At 39.0% G+C, this 24209-nt stretch overlaps 1 protein-coding gene across 2 annotated transcripts in view; it reads right to left on the reverse strand.

The window, feature by feature from the left end:
- LOC148354199 (vinculin-like) overlaps positions 1–24209 on the reverse strand; it is a 64257-nt gene that overhangs the window by 23771 nt on the left and 16277 nt on the right. The window contains exons 5-17 of one of the 2 annotated variants that reach the window (XM_088351314.1): positions 23111–23233; positions 20864–21024; positions 13854–13944; positions 13640–13787; positions 11143–11296; positions 10893–11068; positions 9471–9569; positions 8236–8426; positions 7925–7951; positions 6276–6475; positions 2962–3090; positions 2741–2890; positions 1486–1594 (exon numbers count right to left, since the gene is read on the reverse strand). In XM_088351314.1, coding sequence (XP_088207440.1) covers positions 1486–1594; positions 2741–2890; positions 2962–3090; positions 6276–6475; positions 7925–7951; positions 8236–8426; positions 9471–9569; positions 10893–11068; positions 11143–11296; positions 13640–13787; positions 13854–13944; positions 20864–21024; positions 23111–23233 — 1758 coding nt within the window. The remainder of the gene's footprint in view (positions 1–1485; positions 1595–2740; positions 2891–2961; positions 3091–6275; positions 6476–7924; positions 7952–8235; positions 8427–9470; positions 9570–10892; positions 11069–11142; positions 11297–13639; positions 13788–13853; positions 13945–20863; positions 21025–23110; positions 23234–24209) is intronic. The other variant, XM_088351315.1, reaches the window with a different exon arrangement.

The following is a 24209-nucleotide window of genomic DNA, read 5'->3' on the forward strand; positions in this document are numbered from 1 at the left end:
CTGTGGGAGTCAGATCCATCGACATTTCGTTCTGTATACACGTGTACTAGAATGACAATAAAGTAGATCTGAATCTGAATCTGAATCTGAATCTCATTAGCCGTACCGCTTATCCTCAGTAGGGTCGCGGGGGGACTGGAGCCCATCCCAGCAATCATCGGGCAGTGTGTTTTTCATAAATAATGGTTTCATAACAATGTGCAGGTAAAGTTTATATGTAAAAATGTCACAAAATACTGCAAACAAGGATAGTGACGTATTTACCTTCGGTGCAGACGGCGTTGGGCAGACAGAAGTGCACTGTATATAGCTTACCTCACCCTTACCGCTCACCCAATCAAATTGCTCTGTGTGCGTGGCTGGCCTTTTAGGGGTGTTTACAGTTTGTTCAGTACGTTTTTATCATTCATTTTCTCAAGAGTGAACCTTAATGTTTTTTATTTTTTTGTTTTTTGGGGGGATTTTTTTCCTGATTTTTAGTCATTATTCAACTAAGTCCCTAATGCTGAGCGCCAAGCAGGGAGGCAACTGGTACCAATATTGTAAGTCCCTACACTAAGGCTACCAAGCTGATGAACCTGTGAACGCGATCTTTTTGTGTGATCCTTTGACTGTAAATTGTGGTTAAGACTGTGCCCTTTTTATACTGGACCAAACTGTTCCTAGTACGAGTGCTACGTCAGCTACGCGCACAACAGACACACCTCCACGCTCGTCGGATTTGAAAGCTATATATAAGATTTGCATCCATACATTTTTATCTCCAAGGCATTTTAACTCATGAAAAGAGCCTTTTATGGCTCGCGAGCCTTAAGTTCCTTTAAATGGAAGCTCATTAAACAATCTATGTTCACGGTTGGGAAGCTTTATGATGAAAACATTCAGAACAAACTGTGAACGGCCAAAAATTCTAGGCAAGTACTCAGAGCATTTTGATTGGGTGAGCGGCAGGAATGGGAGGGTAAATACACACAGTGCGCACACTGCTTTTTCCCCTTGCCCAGTGCCATCTGCCCCGGATGTAAATATGTCGGTATCCTTGTTTTCAGTATTTTGTGACATTTTTGTAAAAGAACTTTGCTCGCACCTTGTCTTGAAACCATTATTTAGAACAAAAATGACAGTAAAACTGAGCCTTAACAAATAAGTAATTGCAGGAGGGAGACATATTTTGAATAGTATATTTATATTGATATAGGAGACAAGCTTTGACATTATTATTTCTTAGATTTTTATCAATCATAAAATGTCACACAGTGAAATAAAATGTGCTTGAAAAATTAGCTTTTGTCTGGACAGCATTTTTAGCAGTTTTGTCGAGTTTAACTCAAAATATATGGTATGCCTCCCTCAGAAACAGTACAGTACAGTCTGTAGTATCCTTTAACTATAACTATGTATTTCCAATTTTAACCACTGTACTTTCTGGTCAACTGTATTTTAACCTGACAAATTCTATGGAAAATTCCAATTAAAATATCTCACCCGTGAGTTTCTCTATGTTGTCGATCCACTGGTTCTTCATGGTGTCAAAGTGCTCGTACGCCGCTTTGCTGCCAGGGTTCTTCAACAATATGCGGGCAGCAGAAGTTACCTAGACCGGGGTGGATTTATCAATAGGCGAAAAACAGGCAATCTTTTTTTCAGGAGACCCCATAATCCCAACCTGGGGGACTGTAGGATGACAAAAATATGTATTTTGAATCATTCTTCCAGTTGATTGTAAGCTCCATGGTAGACCCCCGAAATATAGCGCCACAGTCCTACCATATTTTCACTCTACATTGCGGGATAAGGTGTTAATCAGCCATTCTATACGCCATTTTTCCCCACTATACAATATCAACAAAAAATTATTCCGCCTACTCTACTCTACTGCTACTCTAGATACATACAGACGACCTGTCCTTATGGCAATTTAATTTTTTCCGACCCCTTTTTACGGCTTTTTCCCATTATAACACATCAACAAATTATTTTGTGTGGCCAAAAATGGTTAAATTCAAATTTTGCGGTGTTCGTGCATATGACGAGTTATTTCTCCAAGATGCCTGTCTGCCATTGGTTAACGTCATATAAGATGCTGATCCGCTATTGGTTCATGTCATGGCATCATTCCAATATGCTGTTGGTTGAACTACCTCCCACAATGCCATTATCTCGTTTTATTTGGTTAAGAATCTCGTGTGCTTCGCAAAGACTTGTGAGTTGCAATACTTAATTCATTCGCTATGGATCCGAATTATAGCAATCATGCAAAAGGGAGGAGCAAGTAGATAATAATGATGGAAACAAAGCCAGCAATCATTAAGAAATCTGAAAAAGGCTCACAGATGACTAACCAAGGTTGCCTGGCTGTAAACAGTCAACAATCGAGACAGTTATTAAGACAATTAACGAGTGTCCCTTCCTCTGCATCCACCCAGTAACTTCATGTACCAGTTTAGGTCACGTCACACTCAAGGTCAATTAAATTTTGTTTTTCTTTAAGACCTTTATTTACATGTAAAATAATACGCACTGTCCTTTCAATGTTTACACAAATTATCCCTTATATTTGTAGTCTACATGGTCTGTCTAGCTGTGAGTAAATAGTAAATGCTGTGTTTTGTTTTTAAGGTTTATTATTGCTTAATGATGAACCGATTATTAATATGGGGTCTCCTGTATGTAACACTTCCACATTTAACTTGGTTTCAAATTGAACCAAATCCAGATGTGCCAACAAATGGACAAGAACCTGCGGCGTGAGTTCCCGGGCGTGTTTAACAGTAGCGTGAATCCCCTCTACTGTGCTCTTATTCGCCGTCCCCACAGCGGCCGCCTTCTCAGCCGTGGCCCCCAAACGCCCTGCATGGGCCTCAAAATTCCCTGCACGCTCCTCAAAAACCTGCAACCAAAAAAATTTGAGCCTCAAATATGTTTATCCGCGGTAATTCTCACCATTTTACCAATTCTCACCTCTTCCCTGTTGGGGGTGTCCGGTGGTGCGGTTGCAGACACGGCTAGCAATTTAATCGGCGTTGTGGTATCGCTGAACACATCAGATACTTCCTGGGTCATCACTTCTTGCATTTTGTGCCTAAGGTCCTGAAACGAGAACAAGGTTTATGACTTGTGTCCACTAGGGGACGCTCTTCATCAGTGCACTCTATCAGATGACAAGCATGCCTCCTACAGTAGACTGAAATAGTGTAGCCTCATTTGATCTGTTTACATTCCGAGGCTGGAACACTTGAAGATTTTTTTAAATTTTGTTTTCTAAACAGATCAGATTTATTTATTTAAAGCTCAGGTTAAGCCTAAGGGTTACGTAGAGTTGGCAACTCAAAATGTCGAAAGAGCCATATTGGACACCAAGAAAAACATATTTGGAGCCGTTTTTTGATTAAAAACTTTGTGTAAACCTTATAAGGAAGGCAACAGATTCCGTATGAATCAAATCAAATTGAATTACTTTTATTGTCCCAAATGTGTAATGTTTCACACAATGCTTTATTAAGGGATCGGGGATGTCAGGGAAAGAGGAAGAAGAAAGTGATCTGGTCCTCGCTGGGCAGTAGGAGCGGGAAGCCCTCGCAAACAAAGTGGGATCGATACAGGAAACGGAATTAGGCAGAATACTGGTAGCCGGGACAGGAGAACGGAGCTTGGATCGGGGATGGATACATGAAACAGAGCCAGGATACGGGTGGCCAGGACAGGAGAATAGAGCTTGGATCGGGGATCGATACAGGAAGCAGAATCAGGATACGGGTAGCAGGGACAGGAGAACAGAGCTTAGATCGGGGATTGATACAGGAAACACAATCAGGATACGGGTAGCCGGGACAGGAGAACGGAGCTTGGATTGGGGATCGATACAGGAAAAAGAATCAGGATACGGGTAGCCGGGACAGGAGAACGGAGCTTGGATCGGGGATCGATACAGAAAACAGAATCAGGATACGGGTAGCCGGGACAGGAGAACGGAGCTTGGATCGGGGATGGATACATGAAACAGAGCCAGGATACGGGTGGCCAGGACAGGAGAATAGAGCTTGGATCGGGGATCGATACAGGAAGCAGAATCAGGATACGGGTAGCAGGGACAGGAGAACAGAGCTTGGATCGGTGATCGATACAGGAAACAGAATAAGGATACGAGTAGCCAGGACAGGACAACAGAGCTTGGATCGGGATCAAAACAGGAGCCAGAGTCAAAAGTGCTTTGCTTGTGCGCGCTGAGGTTCGCAGATGGACTGACCCAGAGTGAACGAGAATGACGTGCTTAAATAGAAGGAGGACTAATTAGGGAACGAGTGGCTGAAAGGGTGAGCGCATGACACATTGTTAGTACTGTTTGTGTCATGTTTCTTTTCCGACAGAAACCATATATTTTTCCATTATCAAACGTTTTTGAAAAAGCCAGGAAACCACTAATGATTGCCAATAACCCGCATGCAGCTCCAGAACCACTTCTTGCTGACTTCCAGGCTAAAGTAAAATACACAATATCAAAATTTTCTACAATAATCCCTCGCTATATCTCGATTCACCTTTCACAGTCTTGTTACCTCACATATTTTCATGATAGATTGTGTTCTGAATTCTGATTGGCTAATTCCCTAAAAGAGGAGGTAGTGTTAAAAATTACATGTTTATTGGTGCAGTAAAAGGTTGTTTTATTTTTTCTTAAATGCCTGGGCATTTAAAAAGGGTATGTTTGTCGGTTGTAATTGTAACCCAAAAAATCGCCGAATGGAGGTTTCGTTTTGGAGCGTAACCCCCACGATCAAAGAAGGCTCACTGTATAATTTAATATCTTTAATGTTTTATTTAATGCCACATTTAAAGTCCCTTTACGGCAACCACTAGGTGACGTTAGTGTGACATTGTAGGAAACGACAGGTTTCTTGTCAAATTGCGAGGCGAATTGTATGTTTAAGGTACATCTATTAAAAATATACATGAACATAACTGCATTTTATTCCCTCTTCAATGCCCCCTAATACTACTATGGCGTTAACATTTTTGGTTTCTATTTATCTATATTGCCGGCATATCCCAAATTATTGTTTGTACCCTGTTTTAATTTGTTTGTCTTAAAAGGCACAACGTGTATTATTTAGTGCCGCCAATAGGTACAAAAAACCCCCCAAAACTTAATTCATTAAAAAAATAAAAACACCAATCAGCCATTTTTCCCCTTCCTGGACTGGCCCCTATGCAGAATCGTTTAATTCATTTTGAATTTTATTTTATTTTAAAGTCTTTCAACTAGAAACCCTGAAAATCAAAAAAGGGCAGTGTTGATAACTACCATATTTTCGAGCACTTAAATTTTGATTAAAGCCCGGTTTGGATTTTTATTTCATTTTCCCTCAGCTCAAAATTTATGGGTGACCCAGGTTGCAGCAGTGAGAGTGCTGAAATACTAACCACTGGACCAACAGTGATATAGTTAATATATCCTGGAACGGGGATTACCTCATGTACTCAAGGTTTCTTAATTTTCCTCATGTTGCGGTTTTTGAGTTTTTCCTTGCCCTCATGTAGGTTCTAGATCAGGGAATGGTGTAATAATAGCCTGTAGTTTGCAATAATCTGTGGTCTATGAAGTCCTTTGAGACTCCTTATGATTAAGGGCGTCACTAATAAACATGACTTGACTTAATATAGATGACATATAAAAGGGCATTAGACTGTATCTCATAACACTGTTTATAGTAACGGTACCCAAGACGAATGCTATTTTTTTTGTGCATTTAACATATTACAATGACAATAAATTATATTATATTCTTTGTACTGCACGTGACAAACGTTGTACATTATGTGTGGCTATGATTAAAAAGATTTATTGACAATGTAAACCAAGAACACAGTACCTACATAAAATGTACAATGTATTTATTTGATGTCCTTCTAAGTACGATTCATCATCAGATACACAAATGAGTCGTTTCCCTCATAATGCTCTTTGCGTTTAATTATATATTTTTGTTTTCCTTCATACTCTAACATTTGTTTCTGGTACAGACTAATAAAATAAAACCTTTTCATGTGTGGACTAGTGGTTTGGATTCAACGCTCACGCTGCTGCGACCTGAGTTAGATTCCCCTTGCTGTCAATTTTATGAGATTGGGGTCCATGATATCAACTGATTGATCAATCATTGCACAAATATGGTAATACATAGCTGTAAAACCTCACTTATAACGTGCACCTAAACTTTGAGTTCTTTATTTTTGGATAAAATAAAATGTGTGTTACACGTAAATAAATACAGTACCTTCAGGCTGTCGTGTAGCTGCCCGGCAGTGGCCCGAGCGTGGGGGGCCTCAGCTTCCCCCCTACCAGCCATCTCTGCCAAGGATGTCATAAGAGCCTCGGTTCGGTCGCAGCGTCCCATCATGTCTTGGCGGTAGGGCCCCAAAAGGCCCCCTGCCAGTCGCCTGCCTTCTCCAACCATCCCTCGGATTGCCGCCTGACCTGAGGACACCAAAACGGTCAGAGGTTGACTCCCGAATCACGTTTCAATACCTCTTGTCAGATTGCCTTTGAATATAAACAAAGATTGAGGGAGGAGATGAAGCAAAGGGAATATAAAGTAGTTGAACAATGATTTGATTGAAAAAGAAATTGCACAAAAAACTGGAAAAATATGTATGAATTGTTAAAAGTGGTGTGGGTAACTTCAAAATTTTCTACTGGCTGAAATCATCATTGCAGCTCATATTGTTGCGCGTACAAGTATGTGTAATTCTTAAATGCCCCTGAATAAACTCTTCCCTTTTTCTTTTCGGAGTGTTAGGTTGGCATTTGGACTGTATTTGAAACAGTCTTCTTCCTAATTTCAGAATTTTCATCCTGGAATAGAAGAAAACCACAACCACTCTGTCACCCCCAACCCACCGCCTCCTTCCTTTTAGCACATCGTGGCCAAAACACCGAAAATAAAAGTAGGATAAAAGCAGATAGGTGAGAAGAAAATATATAAAGGCTCTTTGAACTCAGTTGGGTATTGTTAATACATACTTAACAGAGAACATTTTTAATTTTAAACTTTTTAAGCACACATCCAACTACACACCCCAGCTCTGACAAAATAAACTGTACTCAAGCTGTAATTTTTTTTTTGCATCATATTAGAAGGGCTAGTGGTAACAAGGCCATAGTTTGAAAATCACTGTTCTTAAGTCATGGCTATTCAAAGCAGGGGTCGGTCACGGTTGCCATGGCGCCCAATTGGCCCCGCCCAGGTGGCGCCAGCAGCGGCTCGTTGACAGATTGGCTTTCCGTCTATTTAAGCTCAGTGCTCTCACTCTTCCTTTGTCAGTCCATCAACGAACCTCTGCCCTGCTAGACGTGGGTTTCGACTCGGTCCTATTTCCTGTAGGGATTTCCTGTCCGGTATGGCTCCCGTTTATTTTGTCCTGTTTAATTTCGGTTTCCAGTTTCGTTCCCGTCTAGTTTGTCCTGTTTAATTTCGATACCCTGTTTTGATATCTATCCTGTCTGTACATGTAGTGTACATGCACATACTTGCATGTGCATCATGACAGATGCTGCAATGGTGACACAAGCCACCAGATGGCGGCCACAAGTAAAAATTCCAACCATGATCAATCCCCCTATTTTTTTTTAATTAGCCCTAAAAGCTATATATTTAAATCAGCAGTGTCCAAATATATAAGGCAGATGTTTTATTGGTTTACTATGCCAATTTTAATCCTATTTCTAATCATTAAAACGTGGTAACAACATAAAAACAACACAGTAATAACATGATAGGTTATTATTTTAGTTATGCATATCAACCTGGTTGCCCTTCGAGCTAATAAGTACCTAAAAAGTAGCTTTAAGCTTCAAAAATTTCGGTGACCCCTGATTTAAAGACTCCTGGTGAGTCACCAGCAAAATGTAAGTAGAAAACCGTACCTGTGTCCCACTCTAGTCTCTCACACTCTGTTCCAAAAGAGGCAGCATGGTAGAGAAATTAAAAAAACAGTTAAATTCAACATTTAATATTTAACTGTCGGAAAAACTTGAGTAGGTAGTTGCTCAGCTACTTTGAAACAAGTTGCTAACCAAAACAGCACACAAAGATGTAACAACCCTTGTCTTTGGGGTTCAAATTCTATCTTGTGTTGTTTAAGATTCCAACAAAAATGTTATGTGAGAACATAATTAATTCACCCCGAAAAATTGTAGAAAAACAAATATAAGTACGTTTTTGGATACCTACTGACCTACACCTCTGTCATCCACTCCTGGGTTGGCGACCCATCTTAGGGCTTGTTCCATTTTTCCCTCAAGAGTGACTGCAGGCTTGGCGGGCCTCATGTTGGCCACAGCTCGGTTGGTTTTGGCCTGCAGGGTCAGCAGGGCAGCCCCGATTTGCTTGGCCAAGGCACGGGCTTCCGGACTGTCACCTTTACCTCTGAAAACACAAAAAATGTTAGCTGATGTTCAGCTGGAAGAGAATTATAAAGGAATATAAAAGGGAATAGCAGAAAAAAAACAGACTATACAGTACACCGGATTATAAGATGCACCTATTAGGTTTCCGAATGAAAAAAAGCTTTTGAACACAAAGAAAATGCGCTGGACTATAAGCTGCAGGTAAACTAAATGCAATAGGATCTAAATATGGAACACAGGTTTTTGCCACATGCTTTGAATTTTATTTCCAAAAATTGACTGTAACATTGCAGTAACACAGCAACAACATTGCGTTAACAAAGCATTAGCAGGGCACTAAAAACAGTTTTGTAAAAAATGCCAATTTGATGTTGTTTGTGTAGTTTGAGCTCCCTCTGGTGGTGGGTTTGGTTGAGGATTTACTTTTATAACAGGAATGTTTTCAGCCACCAATTAATGTTTCTGTTTCTGTGTCAATGGACAAAGGGAGTTACTTGTAATACTGAAGTATTACATGTAAATGTAAGTGATATATCTTGTGTAAGGTAATGTTGCTGGGGCTATTTTTCTGGTTGATCAAAAAATTGGCAGCAACATCATAAAAGGCGCATGGTTCAAAACCGGAGAAAAAAAATAGCAGCTTATAGTTCATGATATTTAAATCCCTTTCACCAGTAATAAGTAAAAAAGTATAAGGGCCCAACTCTGACTAACCCAGTTAGAAGATTAACCTTTACGGATAATACCACCGATGTTTATGCCACTTTATGAAGTCAGCATTCAATGTACTATGAATCTAATCAAATAAACACAATTGTGAAGTTTGTGGTCAATTTTATGCTAACATGTCTCAAACCATGTCATTGGACATGTTTGTGTCGTGTTTCCTTATATGGTATTTCTATTCCAAATTTAGAGAAAGAGTGATTCATGTTGTCATGAGTCACTTCAAGAAACAAGAAGTTCATTATTTTTGAAAAAAAGTGGCAAAACATCAGTTTGCTATTTCCTTACTGTTGAACCAACCCATTAGCTCTTCAAGAAGTTTATGCGTTTTAGCAACCTTATTGTAGGATGGCTGCCTATTGTTGTTAGGCAACAACATAACTTCCATGCGGGTAAAATGGGCCAGGTATTGGTGGCACAAGGATGCATTCTTAACCTAGGAATAGACGGTCTTAGAATTAGTCAAGAAAAGACTGTAAGAGTGTAAGTACAGTGTTTCTCAACCTTTTTAAGTTAAAACACAAAAAGTAGTTGAACATGTTTAAAAATTGATTCCCAGCACAAGTTTCATGTTTTTTAAAGGATAAAGATTTCTGGTATGGGGCAGGACGGTGGCACAGTGGTTAGCGCGTGTGCGGCACAGTTCTGAGATCAAAACTTTCCTGTGTGGAGTTTTTTTCTCCCTGTGCTTGCGTGGGTTTTCCTCCGGGCATCCCGGTTTCCTCCCACATTCCAAAAACATGCATGTCAGGTTAATTGGCCGGTCCAAATTGTCCCTAGGTGTGAATGAGCGAACAAAATGTCTGTCCGTGTGTGTCCTGCGACTGGCTGGCAACCAGTTCTGCGTGTCCCCTGTCCACCGCCCGAAATTGGGATGGGCTTCACACCCCCGCGACCCTACTGAGGATAAGCGGTGCAGATAATGGATGGATGCATTTCTGGTATGACGTTTTTATTCTCATTTGTGGTTACTGTGGTTTAGGAAGTAATACAGTGTAGGGTGAATCATTTCCTAGAAATACATCAACACCCCTTTCCACCTACAGAAAGAACCTCGAAAAACTCACATTTTGTCCTCCAAGATGACCTTTTTCTTTTTTATTAGACTCGCCAAGCCCCCTGATAAACTAACCTAACCTCGACGGACAGAACCACACCCACCTACCGACTCCGTCTCTACGCCCATCTCCCCACACTAGTTTACCCACAACGCCGTCTCCATGCCAGTATCGCCACGCCGGAGAAGGAAAGCTTCAAAAAGTGTCCAGGAGATGACCAACTTTTACAGATTTATAATAAAGACTCAAATCACCAAAGTGTTAGCTTGTAATCAAACGATTATCAATTTGTCTTTGTGTGCTGTGTCATGATTCATACTTGAGTATTTTAGTTAATAATTTTGCTGTAATTTTCAATTTCACTATAGTTTTTAGCTATTCTTCAAGTTTCATTCTATTTTTATATGCTGTTTTGGATTAAAGTGGAGCTTGGACGCTATTCTTGACTCGGCACTTAATTTTGAGAGAAGTTTAGCTACTGATTAATTGTGCACCACACACACACACACACACACACACACACACATATATACATACATATATATATATATGGAAGAGAGTATTGATATTGAACGATGGCATGCTTTTTTTGCAAAGATAAAATCCGGAAATTTACTGTGGCATGCTACACAAGCGCTATTGGCACACCATCATAGCCCGGCGCACCATGTGAAAATACTGTGTGGGTAAAATAAACATACTGTCTGCGAAGCTCCATAAGTCTGGATGTGAGGCCTACAATCTCACTTATGGACCGTAAGATGTCATCCCTGTCTTTGGGGTCCTCGCACAGGTCAGCAATGCGTTTGGCTTCCGTGAGTAAAGCTCTGATGTTCTCCTCACCTTCCGGACCCCCGTTTGGATCAGCCAACCAGGCCTGAATAAAATACAAAAGGTCACGACTGCACAAGTGTTTCATCTTTTTTATGTTGTGTTTTTTTTTCAAGAGACCTGCGCAGCATCCAGTCTCCTAGCGATGGCTTGCTTGGCATTGATAAGGGCTTCCAGTCTACGAGCGGCGTTGTCCACTTTGCCAAATAGTAAATCTAAGCCCTGGGAACATTGGCTTGCTCTCTGTACACACGCCTGGGTCAGACCCTGGCCTCTAACATAGAGAAACACAAAAATAAGAAGACAAACATACATGTAAATAGTTGCACTTTCTTTATAGAAGTGGCAGCTCTTGTACAAAGGATGCACTACTGTTCAAAAGATTGGTGTCTCAAATTTTCTGTGAAAAAGTCACACTTTTATTAATCAAATGAGTTGTTCAATGTTTGTGTTCTTTTGTCCATATTAATTTATTTTCTTGGTCAAACTTAAATATTGCATTGTCTTTGCCACTCTGACTTAAAGGCCAGCTCCTCGGAATCGCTTCTCCAAAGTAGATGTTGACACTTGCGGAGCAAAACAGTCCAGGGGGTGGCTCGCTTTGGAATGGATGAAACAAGGGCGTCCCCTTTTGAAAAGTTCCAGAACATGCCAATTCACCGTGCACCATAATGAAATTTTATAACATGAAGTTTTGAATGTATATAAAACATCCTAGGATACGTATTGAAAAATTTATTTTCTCGCCATACGTAGTTATTGGAGGGGCATTCTCAAGTACAGAACAGTACGCAAATTTCTCACTTCTTTGGCTTTCTAACACGTTTAGCAACTTCAAACACCGTCATATGATCCTTGTGGTTTCAGATATGAGACCACGCCCAAAGCGGCATGATCTGGTCAAGAGTCCCTGGTCCAAATAAAAAGAGGAGCTGATCGACAACAATCCCCCTTTTTTTGGTCACCTGTCTGGCTGGCACGTTGGTTGTCGGCCACGTGGCGCAGCCGTGCGGGCCTGCACTGAGGCCCTTAGTTCAGCTCGTGGGCCGTATGTTGCGACCATATGGAGCTCTAGACAAAATCTCTCCGCAACAACAAGGAAGAGGACGGTTTCAGATTTAACACCATGTTTGCTGTTTCTTGGGAATAAGCGTTTTTTTCTGTACAAGGGAATCTCCCCAAATCGACAAGCATAATAGCGGGAAACTCTCTGTGCTATTAACTTTTTGCGGTCAAAAACCCCCATAATTTTTGGCACCCTCCCCTCCTCCTTTTTTCTATCATTAATTCTCTGTGTTAATAAATTGTGTGTAAGCTATTTCAATCGGCCTGGTTCATTGAATCCATTTTCTTGAGATTAGTAATTCCTGGGGCGGCAGTAGCTCAGGAGGTAGAGCGCTCGTCTTGGGATCAAGGGATCCCAGTTCAAATCCCGGCTCGTCCGTGTTACATGTCGTAGTGTCCTTTGGTAAGACACTGAACCCCTAATACCCCCAATAAGCAGGTTAGCGCCTTACATGGCTGCAAGGCCGCTATTGGGAAATGTGGAGCACATTGTAAAGCTCTTTGGGAAGTAATTGACTTGAAAAGCGCTATATAAATGCAGATCATTTCATTTTCATTTCATTTAATTTCATGTCAGAACTCAAATAACTAAAAGTAATAACATGATTTAATTTTGATCAGTGTAGGAAATTCTAGCATCCATCAAAAAAAAAAAAAAGATTAATGGTGGAGCACAAGCAACACCTACAGGTAAATTTGTTTACTTATTGCAGTAAAGAATAATTAGTTTCAATCCTAACAATTTCCAAAATTAAGGCTAGAAAAATCCCTACACATTGGTACTTTGAGCAAGTAATATTTAACAAAACCGTTAGTTAAGGACCTGTAAGGCTTCTTTTTCTCAAATGAAAGACTTTAATCTACATGCCCTCTTACTTTGTTGTGAATCCCACTTATTTTCTACTCTGGTTAAAGTATATTAGTGCTGCTCTCAAAGGTTTTGGCAATTTGTTGCATAGAATAGCCTCCATTTTGTAGAACAACAATAGACTGTAGAGTTTAACTTGATTTTTTTTCATTTTCAATCCATTATGAAAGTTTAATCACACACACACACATGTGATGCTCCAGATACTAGACTAGATCAAAGGAAGGTCATTTTCATAGTTTCTCCAACCAGCGATACTGTTTTCAGCTGGGCTAACAGAATTGTTTACAGTAAGAGGTTTCTAATTATCCATTAGCGTTCCAATGCAGTTAGCAAACACAATGTACTGTTAGATCACTGGAGTGGCGGTCTATACACTCACATAGATATTACAATTAAAAAACACACATTTGCAAAATAAAACAATGATTTACCACATGAACAATGTATGGGTTGTATGTCTAATTAGTTTAATGTGATCTTCATTAAAAAAAAAAAAAACATTGAATATCCTTAAAAAATAAGATGATTTTTAAGCGACTCCAAACTTTTGAACAGGAGTGTAGATTTTAGGGATGCAGGATAATTACTACACAATATAAAGCAGAATTGTAATGGTTATTGGTATTGGTAGGAAAGACAGCGTGCATCCCTGACAGATCTGTTTTAGTATTTTCTAAATACCTGACTCGAAGTTCCGCGATCTGGTCGGTTATTTGCCCAAGAGCTTTGTGTGTCGCCAAAATATCCTTCCTCTCCTTCCCTGCGCAAAGTTCTGCCACCTTTCCTGCCTCATCCAGAATCACACGAAGGGCAATTTCACCCGGCTCTCCTGGTGGGGACAATATTTCACAAGATTTTTTTGTGAAAAATCCATGTCGACCCCTTAAATATGTACCTGGCTGTCCATAAGGGTCCTTCAGCCAATTCTTGGCCTGGATCATCTTCGATTCCATTAAGGCCAACGATCTCTTCATTGCTTCCATATCCTATTCAATTATGGAAATGAAAGAAATGATACATGTCCATTGTTAATTTGGATAATCTTTAAAAAACATAACCATTGTAGAAACTTTGATATAATTTGTCTAATGCCAGAAAAACCCTTTTTCTGACTTTCAGAATTTGTGGAGAACTTTACTTTTCAATAACAAATGGCAAAGATAGTTATGTTTAGATGGTTTAAACCTGTTTAAAACTTCTTCAGATTGTTATTAATTTTGAATTTTGACAATGAACTGTTTAACTCCTTGCTTTTATTATTATTATTTTTTTTATATATATGTATTTCTTTGTTTTTTGTCACATTGCCCTCACCTGTGCCCGCTCGTTTGGCGCCAGCTGCTGCTCATTGCCTGATTGGCTCCCACCCTCCTATTTAAGCTCAGTGCTCCCATTTACTCCTTGTCAGTTCGTCAGCAAACCTCTGCACTTGGAAGATTTGCATTTTGACTCTGTCCGGCATCCTGCTTGTGTATCCAGTATCCATACCGTCTGTCCCGTCCTGTCCGGTATCAATCCCGTCTGTCCCGTCCTGTCCGGTATCTGCTCGTGTAGCCTGTATCTGGTATTGATCCTGTCTGTCCTGTCCGGTTTTGATCTCTTCTGCCCTAACGTCCTGTTTTCCCGTGCCTGACTTCTCTGTATCATTTCTTCTGCCCAGCGATCTCCGAATCGGTGGCGTTTGTGCTCCCGCGCATGACTGCCCCGTTTCCGTAAAATAAAGCTTGTGTGAAAACGTTAAGCGTTTGGGTCCACCGTCTGTTTGGGTTCTGACAGTAAGTACTCCAGTCGCTCCTGGTCAGTCCGTACTGTCAGAATCCGAACAGACAGTGGACCCAGGCACGAGCAGGATACCGGACAGGACAGGACAGACGGGATCGATACCGGATAATGGATACACGAGCAAGATACCAGACAGGATGGGACAGACGGGATCGATACTGGATACACGAGCAGGATACCAGACAGAGTCAAAATGCAAGTCTTCCAAGTGCAGAGATTCGCTGACAGACTGACAAGGAGTGAATGGGAGCACTGAGTTTAAATAAGAGTGGAGCCAATCAGGCAACGAGCAGCAGCTGGCGTCAATCGAGCGGGCCCAGGTGAGGGCAATTGGTAACTGTGAAAGTTTGTTGTTTATTTTTAATTTCTGCATTTTTTATTTTATTCGTCGACTTATTTATTTATTTAATTGTGTATTTTTTGTGTGCATTCATTTATAGATTTAATTCTTATAAATGTACTTATTTATTTTATTTTCCTGTGGTGTGTGTTGGGCAAATACAGCCTGGTGGCACCCATTCCTCTCCATGCCAACATATGTTTCCACCCGGTCTCGAGCCAGCGACCTTTCGCGCGTTAGACGAATGTGATAAACACTGCACTACGGAAACGCCAGTCTGTATTCATTTATTTGTATGTACTTATCTGTTATCTATCACATATTTATGTATTCTTTATTGTTCATTCAAACACATTTATTTCTTGACATTTTTAAATACATGTTCGTAACTTCCAATTTTTTTCTGTTTGTGCATTTATCTCTTTTATTTGAGGAAAGGATTGGGGAATTTTTTTTATTAGTTAAAACAAACTGCAAAGGAAAACATGTCAGTTTAAGATTTTTGAAGTAGATATTTCTGAAAAACGTTTTTTAATTTTTGTTAAATTGTGTGATTATTTGGAGCATTTGGAATTTTAGTATTTAATTAATTGCACAAAAATAAAAACAAGACTAAATAGGTGAAAATTTAAGAACTTATCCTTAAAGTATATGATTTCTCAAAAAAAAAAGTCAATTAAAAAATGCATTTGATAAACTCTGCGTTTTCTTACTCTCATCAAAGTTACGCACACCTTTCCAGAATAAAAACAGGTTTCTAAAATATCTAGGTCATATTTATCTTCAACCAGATCTTACACAAATATTGTAGTGTTTTACAAAAAAAAAAAACTATTTTTAGTTATCGGTAAATCAGTTTCATGAATGACTTTACTCTCGTGGGTGCATAACAAGCCTTTTTATAGATAAAAATAGAGCAAAAAAAAAGGCTCATTGTAGGACTCCAGATTGGGAAGCAATAGCAGGATATTGCTGGTATTTGGTAACTAATGTAAAATGATATATTTTTTTATGATAAAAAGTTGCTATGGTTACTCCATCTTAACAAAATGCATTATAAAATCAATAATCACCCCAAAAAATCTATACCATGAATAACAACCAGACAAATCAACCGATCATCATCACTCTTATAATAATACTTCAACAGCAGTTGTTAATACACAACATGCTATCAGAAAACTCAATATCAGGTCCTAAAATGCCACTTCTTTTTCCTGACTAGAAAAGGAAAAATATTTAATTTTTCAGTTCACAGAATTATAAGATACTTGAATGGAACTGTTTTATAGATCAGTGTTTTTCAGCCAGTGTTCTGTATGATCGTGGCTACTATGCCACAGCAAATTGACGATTTTTATCTTTGCAAAGAAGTATGCCATCTTTTAGTATCTTTGCTTTCTTCCCATGATTGCCCGAGTAAATGTAACATTCATCCGTATCATATTTGTTCTTATTTACTGATTATCCACAATCAAGCAGTAGTTTAACTTCTCTCTGTGCTGAATCAAGATAAGCGGCCAAGCCCCACTTTTATCCAAAACACCAAAAAATTCAATTCTTCCTACAGCACCAATTATCTACTTATGAGGTAGAACAGTATATCAAATAACTTGTTTTATTTGTTAAAGCTGTTTTAGGTGCCAATGCAAACAATAAGATTAGTGAACGCCTTGCACACAATTTCACTGATTTTAACTATTATCTTATTTCACTAATAAAAAACAGAAAAGGTTACAACGTAGTAAAAATGTTTTGATCATTTGTGCTCATTTTAAGTACTATTTGTGTAATGTTTCAAGATAAAATATCAAGAAAAACCTCAAAAGCAGGTTAAAACATAATAAAAGAATAAAAACATAATAAAATAATATAAATGATAAATAATCAAATGACAAATAATAATGAAAAATAAATAAAAATAAGAAATAATTATAATGAAATAATATACAATAAATATAGTACTAAAAGACATAATAAAGACATAGACTGGGTGGAAACATGTTCGCCTGGAGAGGGATGGGCACCACCAGGCTATACTTGCCCAAGACACACCACAGGAAATGGTTCCCCTTACGACCCATGTGGCTAAGGGATAAAAAATAAATAAGTAAATTTATAAAAGTTAAATATATTGATAAACGCAGAAAAAAATGAATACTTTGATGAATAAGTAAATAAAAAAATAAAATAATAATAAATACACAAATGAAAAAAAAATACATAAACAACAAGCAAAGAAATAAATATACAAACCCAAAAAAATAAGGAAGAAGACAAACAGGTCAGTGTTAAAATTCGGAACCAGCCAACCAACCAATTAACCAACCATAACTTGAAAATCAGGTTAATAATGTCGTATAATCTCAAATTACTGCAAAATTATTCACCAAAATTAATACCCTGTACCACAATGTGACCACAAATGATAAAAAAAACGTAATACTGTCAATTAAGGTAGTATGAAAAGTTTTAGTTTGGATATTCAAACATTTCCGTTTAACGATGTTCCTCGAGATTTGTTTTAATGAAATATGCTTTAGCTCTAAAAAGGTTGAGAAACACTGCTATAGGTCATGTATTAAGTATGCGTCTGAAGATTATATAATCCAGGACCACCAGAAAGGGGAGGTGGTAATTGAGATTAGTCAAAGTATGCTACTAGCTACCACTCAGACAAACAAAGACAGATCATTGTACGTACTGTGTGTTGAAACATGCAGAGTGACTGGTAGAACAAAGTGAGTTTATCTTATCATCTGTGATGTTCTAACAATGAGTCAAGTCATTTTCACGTAGATCTTGTCGGACATGTACTACATGAGGTGTAGAGGAAATTTCCTGTATATCAATAAATAGTTAGGGAAAGTTATTGAGCCAAACCCAGTAAAAATATGTTACCGTGCTTCTCTGTTTTTCAAATACAGTACTGGAATGGCTCCGTATTTGGACAAATCAATAGTAGACCCCAAAATTCAAGGAATTCTTGCTTCGATATATAACCGAATAATCAGAACTTGGATATAAATATGTCAATCAAGTCCTCTACCACAAAAAGTACATTGTACCAACTGCACCACAATGTATTCCTGGTTTTTCGCTAGTCTACAATTTCTCACAAAATTGTCTGGTTCCCTGTTAAGTAAATCGTTAAATGCTTGTTAATCTGTTTATGGACCGTAAAAACTGCTATCATTTCTTTCTTTCTGTGGATGCCAGGGTTGTTTGTTATTTTGACTATTATTGCGCACAGTTGTTTGATATTTGATATTTATTTGATATTACCCTACGATACCAAACTGTATGTAACATCCAATATGCCGACATTTCTTGGGTAAATTTTGTATAAATTATAACTATAACCTTATCCTCCTTGTTTTATAACCTTATCTTCTCTGTTCCTTTATCTTCTTGGGTTTTTTACCTCACTGTGAATGTGTGAAACTGGAGTGTCATGCCCAATTTCGTTGTCACAATATGTTAACCCATTTTGTAACAATGACAATAAAGGTATATTCTAGTGTATTCTATTCTATTCTATTCTATTTCACTTATGTTCCTTTTTTCTGACGAGTACGCGCTGTTTACATCATTGTCACTGCTGGCCAATAATATTGCTATTTTTTTTTATTTCCACAACCCTTTTTGTAACCTCGTAGATTTAATAAAAGGAAAGGGCTCAGGGTAGGGCTTCCAGAACAGGGGGGATTTTTTTTTTATCCAAGATTCAGGCTTTCTCCCCCTTCTCCTAGCAACTTCACATTTCATTTATGTCTTCTCTCCAAGTTTTGAGTGTCTACTAAACATTAAACAAATCACTGCCTTTTCTTGTTGTCTATTGTTCTGTTTTTTTTTTACTCATCTTTGACCCATTTTTATCAAGCAGTATTCTTTTTATGTGCACAGAGGATCTGGGAGAAATATTTTTTCAGTCTTTTTTAATGTTTAGTTATTCCAAATAAAGCTAATCTTGACTTTGATCTCAATCCAATAGAAGCAAATTGCTTCATTTTATTCAAATTTCATGAAAAAAAAGATGTACAGCCAACATGGCATGTAAAATGAGAAAACTGGAATATGGAAACAGAGGACGTAACCACCTTCTGTGCATACTCCCCGGTTCCATGCCAATATTTTGTTGTATGTCAGAAGCGGGATCTATCCTTTTATCATAATAATGGATTCCTTGAGTTGGCTTTTGACACATAATCATAGGGTTTGTGCTAAACTACTCTTATATCTGCAAAATAAATATGATCAGGTCCTCTACCAAGAAAATCACATCGCACCATCTGCACCACAAATTAGCCCTGGTTTTATCAATTCTAATCTTTATCACCAAATGGGCTGGTGCCCTCACTATAAGAATCAAAATGTAATCAATACTTTTATATTTTGTTCTGCGATCACACAAACAAATGCACATCAAACAATACAGGTACAGTAGTGATGAGTTTATATATATATATATATATATATATATATATATATATATATATATATATAGCGAATAAATTAAGTATTTGAACACCCTGCTATTTTACTATTTCACCCACTTAGAAATCATGGAGGGGTCTGAAATTTTCATCGTGTATGCGTGTCTACTGTGAGAGAGATAAACAAAGAAGAAAAATCCAGAAATTACAATGCATTATTTTTCAACAATTTATTTGTAAGATACAGCTGCAAATAACTTTTTGAACACCTGTGAATTCTGACCCCGCATCGGGCTTAGGGGGTGTTTTTCTGCACATGGGACAGGACAAGTGCACTGTATTAAAGAGAGGTTGACTGGGGTCGTGAATTGTGAGATTTTGGGGAGCTACCTCTTTCCCTCAGTCAGAGCATTGAAGATGGGTCGTGGCTGGTTCTTCAAACACCACAACGACCTCAAGCACACAGCCAGGAGTGGCTCCGTAAGAAGCATATCAAGGGTCTAGCATGGCGCAGCCAGTCTTCAGACCTGAACCCAATCGAAAATCCTTGGAGGGAGCTCAAACTCCGTGTTTCTCAGCGACACCCAAGCTACCTGACTGATCTAGAGAAAATCTGTGTGGACGAGTGGGCCAAGATCACTACTGCACTGTGTGTCAACGTGGTGAAAAACTACAGGAAATGTTTGACCTCTGTAGCATACAAAGGTTACTGTACCAAATATAAACATGAATTTTCTCAGGTGTTCAAAACCTTATTTGCGGCTATATTACCAAATAAATCGTTAAAAAAAGCATGCAGTGTGATTTCTGGATTTTTCTTTTTAGTTTATCTCTATCACAGTGGACATGCATCTACCATGAAAATTTCAGACCCCTTCATGATTTCTAAGAGGGAGATATAGCAAAATAGCAGGGTGTTCAAATACTTCTTTTCTTCACTATATATATATATATACATATATATATATATATATATCGTGTATATATACAGAACATCATCACATCAGCTGAGTGAAACACGTGACACACAAGGTCAATCCGTTCCATTTACACTAAAATGTGTTAAAAGTGGCACACACACGTGCACTGGAGACTGAGGATGGGGAGAGAAGCAGGCTTACCTTCTACAAGTAGGGAAAATAATGGAGAAGGTAGGTGCAGAAAGAAAAAGAAGAGGGGGTTACACCAACAAGCAAAAAGAAAAAGTGAATCACAAAAGGTAAAGAGATGCTCTACACTGTTTAGCTGTATGTGAAAGAGATTTTGTGTGCGGGAGAGATTTTGCTTTTCGCACTCTAAAAGTGCAATTTAATGCATTTAAAATGGAAAACCTGGCCTGGAGTTTACCTTGTTGGCCCAAGCGTCCTCGTCCCACGTAGTGAGCTGTAACACTCGGATGATTTCGCCGATTTCGCCCGTCATCTTCTCAAAAGTGAAGCGGCGGTTTCTCTCAGCTTCTTCCACACCGGCGCCGCGACCACTCTTGGTGGCCACGAAAATTTTGATAGCTGAAGACAGAGATAAGCAATCAATATATGAAACGTATCGGAAATTAGTAGCGATGTCAGTTAATGTTCAACATCAGTAACATCAGTGTAGAACACAGTGCACATCCACTGACGGGGCGTCAGTAGCTCAGGAGGTAAAGCGCTCAGCTTGGGATCAAGAGGTCATTGGTTGGATTCCCGGCTCCTTCGTGTTATAAATCGTAGTGTCCTTGGGCAAGACACTGAATCCTAATAAGCAGGTTGTTGCCTTGCATGGCTCACGCTGCTATCAGTGTGTGTCACGGTTGCCATGGCGCCCAATTGGCCCTGCCCGTGTGGCGCCAGCTGCGGCTCATTGACAGATTGGCTTTCTGTCTTTTTAAGCTCAGTGCTCTCATTTTTCCTTTTTCAGTCCGTCAACGAACCTCTGCCCCGCAAGACATGGGTTCTGACTCGGTCCTGTTTTCCTGTTTGTATTTCCAGTCTGGTATTGTTCCCGTTTTTTTTTTTGTCCAGTTTAATATCGATTTCCAGTTTCATTCCGATCTATTTTCTGTCCTGTTTATTATTCTCTCCAGTTTTCGTTCCCATCTTGTTTGTCCTGTTTATTTCGATATCCTGTTTCATTATCAATCCTGTATGTCCCGTCCTGTCAACCCCATCTGTCTGATATCTACCCAGGCAATTGGCTTCCTATCATTTCACGCTAGACTGCTGCCTAACATGCATGACTCCCCATTTCCCGTAAAATAAAAGGTTTGTGTGAGAACGTCACGCGTTTGGGTCCTGATCCTGTTCTGGTTCATGACAGTGTTTTTTTTTTGGTTTGAACAAATTTATTGACACTAAAAACAGAAAACAATCATGACAATCTCAACAGCAATTAAGCACATTCACAATATTATATTCCAATATTACGTTTTTAACAGCAAACACAAAGTGAGGTTTGAACAAACCTTCTCAAAAATCAAACATATTCACAATTTCATTATATAACATCTTTGTTAGTGTCAATAGATCCGTCCAGGCCAAAGTCGATTGTCCTCGGTCTGAACAAATCCACCGACACCAACAGCAGCAAAACACAGCCATCAAGCATATTCACAATTTTTTTATATTTGACAATATGACGTGACGATATGACGTTTTAACATTTTTTCCTGACATTTTCAACATCAATTAAACAATTTCAGAGTTATTTTCTTTTAACAGTAGTTAACCAGCGTGTAAAAGGCAATACTATTGTGCAAGGGCATAGCTCTGCCATCCCACCCTCCCAAGCAGCATTCTTCCAGTCCTCTGTGTGGGTCCTTTCCCTTCTGCGTGGGTCCTCTCCCTTCTGGGTTCCACAACCCAGGCCGTTGCTGCCGGGACTCCCACAGTGTAGCTCCGGCTCCCCCCTCCGGGTGGGTGCAGACGAGTCTTCTTTATGGCTGCGTCCTAGGCCCGCCGCTCGCAGATTGTATGGTATCTGCAGCCATTTGGAGCACAGCCACGGGGGGGATCTGCCTGCACCTCCATACCAGCAGTGTGTGTGAATGGGTAAGTGTGAAGAACATTGCAATCGCTTTGGGAGGCCTTCATTCACGTGAAATATATTAACACAGCCCATTTATATTTATTACGCCCAAAATTGGGGGACATTTTTTCCAGGTTCAATAAGCATGCTTGAGAACATGTGGAGATGTAGATGTTGTCCACATGCATATATTTTGGCTTTGCCCAATAATTCACTGGGAAAAATGATGGTTTGCTTTAAAGAAAATATTGGGATATGGAATACATGAAACATTCAAGGTGCTCTATTTAAGCCATTTTACAGAAGAAATATTTCAGAGAAAGGCATATCTTGGGGCTCTACTGTAATCAGATGAAAAGAAAATCATGTCCCAATATTTTTGCATTTACCAGCTAATGTTATCCAGAGACAACAGACGAAACTTGCTTATGTGCTTGTAGACAATCTTAAGATACAACACAACTAATGACTGTAATGACCAGCGTCGCTATGACAACCATGCAATAGGCTCAGTGACCTGTACTCGCTTGCTTTTTTTGCTTTGGTCAGCCTCTTGCAATTTTGCTGTGGATTGAAACACACATTTACCTGAAATGAGAACAGGAAGCAGCTCTTTGATGGTATTCATAGAGTTGATCAGCATCTGTCTGTGCTCTTGGTGTGTCAATTCTAGTTGTCTCTCCTCGATCATTTTCGACATCTTGGTCATCCCTGAGCAAAAGGAACAATTGGGCGATTGAGTCGCGGGTAATGAGATAAATATGAGAGTGTTTAACAATTTCATAATAACATAGAATTAAATAGTTAATGCTAAATTGATTCTGTTTTTAATCTTGAACACCTGCGAAGGAGATTGTATATGATGCCAGTTTGTTATTTTGACCATCACTGTTGTTCATTGTTTTGACTGTTAACCACTGCTCACATCATTCTCGGTATCGGCCAATCATTTTGCTGTTCTTTGAATCCCACACCTTTAGGCCAGATGTGCTTTTGTAAACTCGTTGGTTGTTTGAAACCCTTAACCACTACAGTGGTAGGGGTCTGTCTTGGGCAATTACAGCCTGGTGGCACCCAACCCTCTTTGGGTCAATATGTTTCCAACCGGTCACGGACCCGGGACCTTTTGTGCTACCCACTGCACTATGGAAACACTTTTGTAAAGTAGGTGAAAAATAAAAAGAAAGGGCTTTTATAACCGGTTGGAATTTCGTATCCAAGGTTTGGGCTCTGCTCTGCTCTCCTTGCAAGTTCAAAAACTATTGATGTCTTCTCTCCTTGTTTTAATTGGCTACTAAACTATAAACGTATAAGTTAAGTATTATTTACTATCATTAATATTAGGATAAGCATTGATTACATTGCTGAGAATTTCGTTTTTAGTGATTATTAAATAATGATAATAATAGCATAATTTTTATTTTAAGAACCTACTCAGACACTAAAAGTCGCTCTATTAAAAATAAAGAATCTTTTAAATCTGGGGTCTCGAACCTTTTCGAAAATATGAGCTTCTTTTTAGTTATTGATTAGCGTGAACGGCTTTCACTTCGAAATTCATTTTTAAATTAACAAACTTGTTCTTGATGTGTTGTTATTTCATTACTATCATGTTATTACTGAGTTTCAATTGTACGGTTAAAATAGGCTCAGTCAACCACTAAAACATCTGCCTTAAGGGCAATGA

This window comes from Urocampus carinirostris, chromosome 13 (genome assembly GCF_059441175.1).
Source record: "Urocampus carinirostris isolate Australia breed hairy pipefish chromosome 13, RoL_Ucar_1.0, whole genome shotgun sequence".
Taxonomy (NCBI): domain Eukaryota; kingdom Metazoa; phylum Chordata; class Actinopteri; order Syngnathiformes; family Syngnathidae; genus Urocampus; species Urocampus carinirostris.